The following is a 12,434-nucleotide window of genomic DNA, read 5'->3' on the forward strand; positions in this document are numbered from 1 at the left end:
CAAAGTAAAGGGGGACCTTTAGTCGATACGCATAAGGCATGTGTCTTATGCTTTGTATTTTGTTAGTGAGAAACCTCTGGAGCTGCTCCAGTTGGTCTAAGTGCCTGATTAGGTACATGCAGAAGGGAGCATTGTGCTTAATTATGGGCCTGATGAGGGCCAAGTACAGTGGCACTATGACATCTTTGACTTTGATGCCATGCCTTTACTTATAAGATGAGCCACACAGAAAGATTTTCTCACTACCATAGCTACCCGATGGTCAAAGTTTAGGTTACTATCTATCTGTGTTCCTGGGTCCCTCACCACTGGGTCTACTTTTAGGGGTGTGCTATCAATATTATAATTTGCAGGGATATCTGATTTTACTGAAGGGACTGCGGTGGTGGTGCTGCGGTAGCATTGTCGCCTCACAGTTAGACGTTGCCCGTTCGATTCTCAGTTAGAGCGTCTTCTGTGTAGCGACATGCATGAATGGGCGTTCCTTCGTTGAAGGTTGTGCGCTAGGCCCGGCAAGCCAGTACGTAAGAATCTACTGCCAATCATTAGCGGACCGGAGTTCCGCTGTGGCGATCCCTAACCGGGAAAAGCCGAAAGACACAAACAAACTGAAGGGTATGATTATGCAGTTTTTAGCTTTTAGTCTCAGACTATGGTTTGGCACCAGTCGTTTGTCATTTTTAGGCCTTTTTGTAAGATGTCAGCATCGTCTGGAGATTTGACAATTGCTCTCAGCTTAAAGTCGTCTGAGACCTTGGTGAGCCAGAGGTTCACAAAATCGGCCTTCACTTCAGAGAAGTATGTACCAAAGAGGAGGGATCCCAACACTGCCTGTGGGACACCTATAATAACAGATTTCTTATCAGAAGTGGATTTGCCTATCCGGACAACGTGTCCTGTCAGTGAACCATTTTGCCAGTTTGCTATCCACCTGATGAGAGGTTTTTGCCCAACACAGTAAGTTTATCTATGATCCCCGAGTGGGAGACTGTATTGAAGGCTGTGGTCAGGTCTGGATAAGTGATGTTTACCTTTTTACTCTTATCCATGGCTCTAGTGACTTTCTCGAAGTCCACCAGATTGAGCAAGCAAGACCTCCCTTTGACAAAGCCAAATTGGGTCTTTTCCAGTCTTTGGAAAGTTGTATAGTTATTTATCAGGTACATGATAATTCTGTCCATAGCCTTGCAGATAAAACTGGTCAAGCTTATGGGTCTCTAGTTGCCTGGTTTGGTTGATGGACCCCCCCCCCCCTTGTGCAGGTAGATAACTGTTGCAGTCTTCCATTCCTCTGGGACAAAGCCCATCCAGAGTCTGTGGTTAGAGAGGATTTTTAATGGCCGTGATAGATTCTCTTTTAAGCTATTTAAGAAACATAACTGGAATGTTGTTGGGACTCATGGAAGCTGTGTTTTTGGCTTTAGTGAGGGCGGTATTGACCTGTTTCCTTATAATGACCAGTAGGGGGTTGGTTGCAGGTATTTCTTTGGGTTTGGCAGTAGTAAGCTGTCACTTAGTTTGAGTTAATTAGCCTTAGCAAAGATCTTAACAGGTTTGGAGTTTTATAGGTGTTCTAGGTTAGTTTTAATACCGAAGGAGATCATTTTATGGTTAGATCTTACCAAAGAGGACTTACGGCACAAGAGGGAGCAACATCCTCTCATGTTCGTGAATATCAGGTCTAGGATATTTGTACATCTAGGAGTTAACTAGTTGCTGCAAGATGTTTCTGTTGACAAAGTCCAAAAAACTCTGAGCAAATGAATTGTGGGTTATATAAGTCTCCCAGTTTATGGAGGGGTAGTTGAAGTCACTCATGAGTATGGTGTTAGGCTGAATGTTAATAGATTCCAATAGCTTTAAGTAGGAGGTGTGGTTTTCTAGATTCATGTTAGGAGATCTGTAACTGGCAAGGATATGATACAGGGTCACACCTATGGTTAGTTGGGCATAGAGCAGCTCAAGCGAGTAATGTTGTTGGACCACTCTAGCAGTATACTTGTCCTTTATGAGCAGCAAGATGCCTGCTCCCTTTATTTCATCCTGAACTGAGGGGATCGAAATGTATGAAAGGCATTGTAGCCTTTGATAGCCAGGGTGCTCCACATGGTTCTGAACCATGTTTCCATGACTGCATATATGTCTGCCTTCTCCTGGGTGAGAAGTGCTTCCAGGGACAGCAGTTTTTTATTTAAACTCCTAGCATTGAGCAGCAGTACCTTTAGGTGGTCATGAGTGCTATTTGTTATCATGGAGGGTTTAACAACTTGGCATGGCCTAGAAAGGTAGTATGGGGATAGATACATTTTTTCCATTATCCGGAGCAAAGTGGTGACAAGTGCAAACCATCTCTGACAAAGCATTGTGGTTTGTTGATCAGTTGTTGATGTGATATTAACAAAATGCCTTTTCTCTTTTTCTGAGTAGAGAATTATTTGTTCATATGTTTACGTTTATATGTAGGGATAATTTTACTTGACTAGAAATAGGTTATAAGGAGTATTTTTATGTGCATTAGTTATTAGAATAGTTGTGTATCCATCCTCTTATTCTTTTTATACTTAAATTGCCTATATACTCTGATGATGAGCTGATACCCGAAATTTTGTTTAGGCTGCACTTGTGTTTCCTCAATGACAGTAAAGTTTTCTTTGAATTATGTCTCCCCAGACTGATAGATATTGGATGTCCTTGTTATGACACCAGAAACTAAGCCAATTCTTGAAGCCAGTTATTTTTTGATGGTACTATGACATCATTGGTGACGGTAGGATGCTACTCAAGGCTAGCTTCAGATCTCCCTGGGACACACACATTCAGAGAACTGTATCATGTCTCGTTAGGTCATTTACACCCACATGGTATACGACCATGTCATACTAGTACTTGTGGTTTAAAGACCTAAGTGTATGCATGAACTGGCGGAGCCTGGCTCAAGACAGACAGCTCATTGTGATCTTCTCCTTGTTTAGCCTGGTAAGGGGGACATCATTATGTCTTACAGTGGAATCCCCAGTAGCTTGAATGTTTGGCCGTATGATGTGTTACCTTATGGGCTTGGAGCTACTAGGACTTAGTTGTGTTGTGTGAGGTGCTGTCTTTTCTAAGTGTGTGCGGTGCTGCTGAGAGATGCTTTTAGGTCTTGGAAGTTTGGATAGATTACATGCAAGTACCTCTGCGTGTGTGGGTCTGTGTTTATTCCTTAATGTCGGTAGTGAGTGTTTTGGGTGTAACGTTGACAACCTGATTTCTATTTTTCTTGTGTACATGCAAGAGCTTTGCCTCCAGTGATATTGTGTATGTACATCTCTCGCATACTGTTTGTGTCTGTTCTAAAATTCATTGGTTGTCAGTGAACATGAGGCAGTTACTGCACTGCCTCAGGATGCTTATATACACCAGGCCAGAAACAGAGATGACAGGGAAGCGCCTATCCATTATACCAGATCCTTATTAGATGGGAAGTAGAAGGGGAGAGTCAACTGAAGGTCTAAGTTAGAGTGTTTAGTTGTATACTATTGGATGACCTACAGTTGTGCTGCCCTGTGCACAAACCAGCAGCTCTTCAAGCAGCTATGAACAGTGGGCAACTATGGACAGCGTTTCCTAATAGGGGATTTTTAAACTGGAGAGGTTTGCGTGTATACGAGGCACAGATTACCACGTTTGAGCATTACGTTTGTACCAGCAAGATGAAAGACTTTTACAAAGTTAAGCTCTCAGGCCAATCAGATAAACTCACAATAAGCCTTCCACCAGCAGTTCCCAACTCGGATGGATTGGATCGGTCCTCTGCTCCCACCAGAATGCAGAATAAAACCCTCTTAATGTGAAAACAAGTGCAGTAACAAATGCTTGACACCAAAAGTCAAAACTCCTGTAATATCAGGAATTCTTGAGAATAAATTCACAAACCCCTGAGAAATGTTCGCAAATACAGAAAAATGTGCACAAATGTAGGAAAACTTGTGCAAACACAGAAGAACTGTGCAAAACTTTGATAAACTTGGAACAGCTTTTGTAGTATCGGAGGAGTTTAGGAAATATCAGGATACTGTTAAAACAAGCTAAGAGCAGTACAGTAAGAAATCAATGGTGTTTCTTTAACAAGTACAGGCTGAAAAACAGTGATAAGTTCAAACAAATCGATAAATGGAGCACAGAACTGTTAAATAGCACTGAGATGGAGCAAGTGCAAAAAAAAAAAATACTTGTCAGTTTAATTACTCCAAGACTTTTGAGTTTCTAATACCATGACGGGAATGGACCCCATTCCAAAGTCAAAGTACGATTAAAGTTCATGAAATTAGTATTGTTTCAGTCTTTGGTGTCAGCCAGTAGTGCTGTTCGCAGCACCCGCAATGTGCCTAGTAATGACTCCTCCTGCAGTTCATATGGGGTTACATTGATTGGTAATATATCTAAATACGATTGTAGATTCTTTTTTATAACGCCCGTTGCTCCTACTACTATTGGAACTGTCTGGGTATCTTTCTTCCACATTGCTCTCATTTCTGCCTGCAGATTCTAGTATTTTATGACTTTGTGTCTCTCTGTACACAAGAAACTGTTAGCTGTGTTGTGTCAGCTTTGTGGGTCCATGGATGGCTTCAGATGCAATCCAAGGATCTTGTTTTTCATGGGTCTATATTAGTATACCGAACATTTGAAATGTCAGGTGTTCGAATATCGACCCGTTTTCAGCGAACGCTGAAAATATCAAAGTAACAGGAAACCAAATTCTTTCGTAGGGAAAGAATTTGGTTGTCCGTTTCTGTTGCTTCGGTAGTTTTAGAGCTCTGGTGGAAAGTTACGGGTCGGGTTCAGGTAAGTGTGCGATTGTGTGGACGTGTGGGTTAGGGCGGGTTAGGTGAGTTAGGGCTAGGGTGCAGGTCAGGTAAGTGTGCAGTTGTGTGGACATGTGGGTTAGGGCGGGTTAGGTGAGTTAGGGTTAGGGCGCGAGTGAGGTGACTGTGCGATAGTGACGGACATTGGGGTTAGGATTTGGGTAAGGTAAGTGGATAGTTAGTGGTTTATGTATAGTTTAGTGTAGGGTTAGGTGTACGAGTTTAGGTGTATGTGTGTGAATTGCTGTTTGTTTGGTGTGCTTGTGTTGTGTGCATGTGTTCTGGAACAGCAAATTTTTTCCCTAGGAAAAAATTTGTTGTTACGAATGTTTGATGTTGTTTTTTTTATTGCTAGGGTTCGATATTAGAACACTCAACATTTTGAATGTTCGGTGTTCTAATATAGACCCTTTTTCACAAGGGTCTGTCAGACCTTCTGTCTAACCTACCACTACTGCCCCATTATTTATTTTCCATTAAACAGTGCCATTCCTCTGCAAGGCAACATTCAGCATTCATAGCATAGTTTGTTTTATATTGTTGAAGTTGGCAAGTCATTCATGTTTGATTGGAGGAGCCATGAAACCTATTCAGTCCCTCTATAGCTCCAAATACTTGGTCCACTTCTCTGAAGATAACTTTATTATTTTAAAGTGACCTAGTTGGCAAAGACTTCCTGTAGTTTACCATTTGAGTGATATTTTTTGACATTCTGCATGCACTTTCCCTGCTTACACCAAAACAGGTTAGTTAATTAATTTTGAGCTCTGGTGCAAGTCCCACGTACTTGTCTCCTCTAATCCTTGTAGAGCATGCAGTGCCAATGGAGAAGGAGAGAACAGAACTGGAAGCCTTTACTTGTGGCTGACTGTGGCCACAGTTATACTTTCAATCTGTGACCAATCTCGGGGAAGCCTGAGTGCAGTAACTCATGGCGGGGGAGAGGGGAGCAGCCCATATGAGGGCTAAGATGCACCACTAGGATATCTGTTGATGTGCCCATTCAAGCTTAGTCTGCTAACTCTCACCAAGCTACTGCCAAGTGACAGTGTTGCAGTTTGACAGGCTCACATCATTCCTTAGGTTGATGGGGGTGATTAGGTGCCGAGGCCTACTTCTGCCCCTCAGCTGAACTTTCAGAATTGCCTGTTGGTTGCATAGTCTGACATAAAGCTACTAAACTAGCAAGCTGACACTTTGGTCTGGTGTGTGTGTGTGTGTGTGTGTGTGTGTGTGTGTGTGTGTGTGTGTGTGTGTGTGTGTGTGTGTGTGTATGTATGTATCGGTTTACTATCAAAAAGTTGAAAGTAAAAAAAAAAAAAATCTGTTCACTTCACTGAACTGACATTCCGAATTTAGCAATGTCACTTTTACTGAATTTCGAAAATCATCACCTCGACTTCTGCATTTGAACAAATTTGGAATGTCAGGAGGTGACATCAGATCCTCAGGAAGTTGTGCTGAAGATGTCTTACAAATTGTACCTCTACAGCACAAGTTTTTACAGTTTTGCAGGGGGCGAGCCCCCCTGCACCCCCATACCCCCTGCAAATTATATACTCCAACTCCGAGATTGCACTACCATGAGGAAAAGGGTACATTTCCCTAATGCTACTGGAGTGCAATCTGTATCAGATCGTTGAATGCACATTAGAGAAAGTACAATACCATTTGCTAATGTGCATTTCAACATTTTTAGAATGGCACTACGGAAACTGGAAAAGATGGATTTAAGCATTTGAACATCCTAGTTTCATGTAAATGCCGTTCCACATTTTGATAGTAAACCTGTTTATCTATAAAAAACAGGGAATTTTTCTTATTGGAAGATTTATTCATATAATACAGCTTGTGGAATGTTGTCTGGCCTTATTTTTGCTACATTAACTTTGAAACAGTTACCAAGGCTATAGATGAGGGAAAGGTGGTACACACAGCCTACCTAAACCTCGCTAAGGCCTTTGACACCATTCCCCATTCTGGTATTATAGACAAGCTCATCAGGCTGAACATAAACCCTTACGTTACAAGATGGGCTGCCAACTGGCTCACGGACAGAACCCACATGGTGAGAGTTGTGGGAGTTAGGTCCGACTCTAAACTGGTTACAAGTGGCATTCCTCAGGGCTCAGTCCTAGGACCCCTCCTGTTCGGCATATACTTCTCAGAGGTACAGGCAATCACAGGAGGACTATGGCTGACTAAGTTCGCAGACGACTGCAAAATAGGGGCTATAATTGACTCTCCGACTGACACACACATCCTCCAAAAGGGTCTCACTGAGACGGATACCTGGTGTCAAAATCATGGCCTCAAGCTAAATGCCAAAAAGTGCATAGTCATCCCCTTTGGAAAAAACAAAGTACCCACAACCTACCACATACGTGGTAGTTCCCTAAATACGGAAGACATAGTAAGGGATCTGGGGGCCCAAGTAGATAGTAATCTCTCCTTTGATAATCACATTGCCAAAGTGGTTAGAAAATCCTTCTACGTGGCCCACCTAATCACAAAAGGGTTCACATCCATATCAAAAGAGGTCATTGTGCCCCTCTACTCATCACTCATCAGACCCATCATAGAGTGCAGCTCCCCATTTGGGATGTACCTTACAAGATACCTGCAATAGCTGGAAAGACCACAGAAGTACCTCGCCAAGAGTATCACTGGCCTCAAACAGATGCCCTATGCAGCTTAACTGAAGAAACTCCAGCTGTACTCTGTTGCATACCGCCTACTCAGACGTGATCTCTGCCTGACATACAAGGCCATGTCCAACCCAGAATTGATGGACATGCTCCACCTAAAGAAAACCTTATCCCCTCGAGCCACATGCTCTAGGGATCTAAACCTCATCACAACAATAAATAGTACTTGCTGGAGGGATAGATTCCTGTCCCAGAGACTTCCCATGCTTTGGAGCAAGATCCCTATGTACATAAGGCAAAGCTCCTCGCTAACACTCTTCAAAAGAAACCTTGACAAGTGGATGGGAAACAAGAAAGCTTACCTCGCGTATCACTTCAGTGGCTCTGCTGGATAGAGGTACAGGGAACTAATCTAAGGGGGCGGCGAAAGCCAACACATTATGGCTAGGCTTATAAATGCCTTCGGGCAGATAGCCTAGTACCTATCTATGAACCTATTTCAAGAACTGGGAACTGTGCTCCTTTAAAGAAGCACAGTGAGTACTGTAGTGGACAGTCCATAGCAGTATGACTTATGCTAGAATGTGTGCTGAAATTTTTTTGTAAAGTATTGAGCATTTAGAGATGGATAACCCATTAGCTGAACCCACTTCAGAAAACTCAGTTATGTGCTGGTTTTATTACATCAGTACTGATAGGTAATAGAGCTGTAGGGGACTTAGAGTTTATGTCCGACCAATTGACATTCGTATCACCTAGTATTATTTTTTTCTTGTCAAATTTTTATGTATATCCAATGTAGGATGTCTTCCAGTATAGCTGTATTGTCGCCATGAGGGATGTAAAGAACAGAAGTACAAATTTGTTTGTAATTGTTTTATTTCAGGAAAGGAATAAGAATGCATGGCTAGGCTTAGAAATGCCCTTGTGGTCATTAGCTTAGTAAATACCTGAGAACCTATGAACCTGTATGCACCTGGATCCAGCTGTCAGTGTCAAAATAATAAAGATTTTGTAAAATGTAGCAAGTGTACAGACACTGCAGCTGTTGTAATGTTTTCAGTTGAAAGTAGTGCAGAAACGTGTTAACACTAACGAACTGAATGACCTTTATACTTAGCTTCTCCAAGATGTTGAATATATATATATATATATATATATATATATATATATATATATATATATATATATACAGAGAGAGAGAGATTTTTTTTTTCCATCTGAATAGTTGTGTTTTGCTTCTCTTCTGTTATCCTGCTGGAGTGTTCCATAAATTTAAGACTGGCTGTTTAGCAAGGAGGGATAAAACTTTGATTTCAGCCCCGGCTCCCCAGGTTTGATTAGCAAGCCCATGTGATGGAAAAACCAAATGAGGAGAACATTTAGAAACTCTGGTTCAGCTCAACCATTCCATGGAGGGAGACACAAATCAGCCTTCAGTATGACTGTCATCTGTTGAGAATGGTGGATAAAGCAGCACATGTGCTGTGACTTTTGCTTAGCCCTGCATAGCAGTACATTGAACAGGATTTCAGTTGTGTATGTAGAAACAGAAAAATCCTACACAACTGGGACAGTGTTGCAAACTCCATTTTGGTGGTGTTTGTCAGCCACATCAGAGTGAACATTGAGCATGCCAAAACTTCCTGGTCTCACCAGATGGCAACTGCAGTCCCTGGTTCTTGCCTCTTGCCACCTTCTCGTAGTGCCCCCCCCCCCCTTTGTCAGGCAGTATTTATGTCTGTGTCCATGCATGCATGTATGCGCATTGACATTCAGAGGAGCAGATGGACCATTGCTGGATGGGGGTGCTCGGTTGTGAGGGACTAAGGGAAAAAAAGGTTAAATTAATGATCTCTGTAGTCAAGATTGTGTGTCATGTGGGGGCGGGGCTGTACATGCTATTTAAGTGAGTGCTTAAAGATCTTTTTTTTTTTTTTTTTTTGCATTTTAAGTCATTTCGGACTGTTACTGTTTGACAGGAAGTGAAGACATTCTTTGACTGGGACACCTATAAAGAGAAAGTCATTTGATTTCACTTTACTAGGTTGTTCTTGAATGTGTCATTGTGGTTTTACTTTATTGCACAATTGCCACTTTTGATACTTTATTTCTTGTTGTGGAAACTCTCTTATAGTGGTAGTTTGACTTTCATTGCTTATAGATAGAATCCAGTGAAAATACTTAAGTTTTTATTATGGTTTATCACAGTGTTTAAATTTTAGTTGTCTTTGCTGACTTCAGTAGATCCTCAGTAAAACTTTACCATGCATGTATATGTAAAAATGCATAATCTGCTGTTAACCTTTTTTTTTTTTTTTTTTTTTTTTTTTTTTTTTTTTTTTTTTTTACAGATTCAAGTTCTTGCATCTTTAGAATGGCGTTATTTATCTTGATTTGTTTAATTATCTACTTGGTGAGGGAGGTATCAGCATGAATGTTAATATCTTCAGAAATGTACACACATACTTCACTGAATTACCTGATCCTTTTTTAGATTGCAGTACAGAATTTGCCCTAGTGCAGTTAGTTGATTTTGGCAACTTGGTAGAGGTGCCCCTGTCGTGCTTGCAAGACCTTCATTCAGACTTCTGTATGCTGCCTAAACAAGCCCTGTGTGTATCACTAAAGAAAGTAAGTTGTTGAAAATATTTGTTACCTGAACATGCTATACAAAATACAAAATGAAGTATTAATAACTGGTACTAAGTCCCAGACATTTTTGAAAAAGGCATGAAAAAATTAGAAGTGGATGAATGCAAATCTACTCCCGCAGACATCTTTGCATATGTATTACATATACTTGCATACACACATACAAACCTTTTTGACAGTATTATACTTAAGAATTACAATAGGCATTAGACTGTTGCTGTTGAAAGTGTTGTCATTTGTAGATAGATTTAATATGACACTTTTTCCTCCTCCACCAGACCCAGCCCTGTATTCAGCCCCCTCCCATCTCTTCTTCTCCCTTATTTCACATCACCTCTCACCTTCCATACAGGGACCTGTCCTCTTCTGGGCTTGGGATCATCATAAGTGGATGCTGCTCTTATGGCAAGGGTGGTCCACAGAACCAGGACTTCCATGAAAGTTTTTCCAGGAGGCTGTTTCAACAACTCTGAAGGGATTTGCCTGACTGTCCTGCTCTGGAAGCAGTCAGGGGTCAATTGGCTGTACATCTGAAAGTTTGGGAGGTCATTACCTCAGGCACACATGTGCTGAATCATATCCAGAAGCCACTCAGTTCCATTTTTAGAAGTTCCCAGTATAACTCTCAAATGAATTTCAGACATTCCACCTGATCAGAGAAGAGTAGCAGCCATCGAAATTCAAAAGCTGCTATCAGGTAAAGTCATCGAAGTCCCACCAGACCAGAGAGGATCCAGGGTCTAGTGAAGGTTCTTTTTGGTTCCATAAAAGAACAAGCCAATTTTGGGATCTCAGCAAGATGAACTAGTTTGGAAAGCAGGCCAAATTCATGATGGTCATGGTGAAGTTCATTTTGCCTCTGTTGATGAAGGATGACTGGATGTGTTTGATAGATCTCAAGGACCCCTACCATCATATAAAGATTGTGAGGTGAGCCAGGATATTTCTGTGCTTCTAGGTGGGGGGCTGAACATTCTTAGTTCAGAGCGCTGATATTCGGTCTCAACACCACTCCTCGGTGTTCACCAAGTGTATGCCAGTCATAGCAGCCTGGCTGAGGTTGCAGGAGTTCCAGGTCTTTCCCTTTCTGGACAATTGGCTTCTAACCGCCCCCATGAGAGCATCCGTGATCAGGGCCAGGGACATATTACTCCTGCTGTGAAGTTTCTTAGGGATCACAGTCAACGACCGGAAGGCCAAGCTCCCTCCATTTCAGTCTTTGGCATTTATAGGGTGGCATTTGGACACAGTCGTCCAGATCGCCAAGCTTTCAGAGTCTGGAATATCAAACCTTCAGGATATGGAAAGGTCATTGATGTGTGCAGAAAGCCTGCAAACATATCTTATCCTCAGACTTCTTGGCCACATAGCGGCTGCCATTTTTTTTTTGCTTCCTTTGGCCAGGTATCACATGAGGGCATTACAGTGGACCCTGGAGGTCCATTGGTCGTATTTAACATATCCAATGGATTTTCCATTTTCCTTGACCCAAGGTTTGTTGGGAATAAATTAGTTGCTGATTGGAGTCTTCCCTTGGTGTCCATTGGGAGACAATTTGTCCTTCCCCCTCCTCAGGGTATAGTCACGATGGATGCCTCTCTGCTGGGGTGAGGAGGGGGCATTTTAGAGAGAGGACTCTCCAGGGGACCTGATCTGCAGCCAAGGACAACCTACACATCAGTGTCTTGGAGATGAGGGTGGCCCTCCTCACATTGCAGGCTTTTCAAGACATTCCCCAGAAGGGTGTGATTTCTGTCCAGACAGACAACTTATGTCTGTAGTCTGGTATCTGAATAAACAGGGAATCCATTCTTACCCTTTTTGTTGGGAGGCTGTGAGGGTTTGGCAGTGGGGAATTTTGGCTCAGTGGTTTCTGATAGTAATGCACATCTTGGAGAATTCAAACACCTTGGCGGACAGTTTGAGCAGGAACGTTTTCCTTCCCACTAGTGATCCTTGAATCCAAAGGTTGCTACTTGGATTTTTTAGTGCTGGGGCATGCTGTGCTGTGACCTGTTTGCTTCCCTGTCCATTACCAAGTGCTGCAACTATTATGCCTTAGTACCGCCTTAGGGATAGTAACTCAGGGATGCTGTCCTATATGGTTGGCTCCCAGGTCGTCTGGGTGCTTACCCTCTGACCCCATTGATAAAGTTGCTTCAGAGTGTGGCCCATTGCAGAGTTACTGTAATCCTCATTGCTCCCTTTTGACCTCATCAAGTGTGGTTTTCCTTCCTTTGGCCTCTTCTGTGGTCCTGAATTCTATGTCTGATCTCTCTTCTCA

General features: G+C 42.2%; 1 protein-coding gene across 3 annotated transcripts in view; it reads left to right on the forward strand.

Annotated features, from left to right (window-relative positions):
* LOC122789915 overlaps window positions 1-12,434 on the forward strand; it is a 931,531-nt gene that overhangs the window by 514,559 nt on the left and 404,538 nt on the right. For 2 of the 3 annotated variants that reach the window (XM_044057371.1, XM_044057370.1), the window contains exon 7: window positions 9,993-10,129. The exons of the other annotated variant lie outside the window; for it this stretch is intronic. In XM_044057371.1, coding sequence (XP_043913306.1) covers window positions 9,993-10,129 — 137 coding nt within the window. The remainder of the gene's footprint in view (window positions 1-9,992; window positions 10,130-12,434) is intronic. 3 annotated transcript variants of the gene reach the window in all.

The sequence above is a fragment of the Protopterus annectens genome, chromosome 15.part0, assembly GCF_019279795.1.
Source record: "Protopterus annectens isolate FY-2018-M chromosome 15.part0, PAN1.0, whole genome shotgun sequence".
NCBI classification, from domain to species: Eukaryota; Metazoa; Chordata; order Ceratodontiformes; family Protopteridae; genus Protopterus; species Protopterus annectens.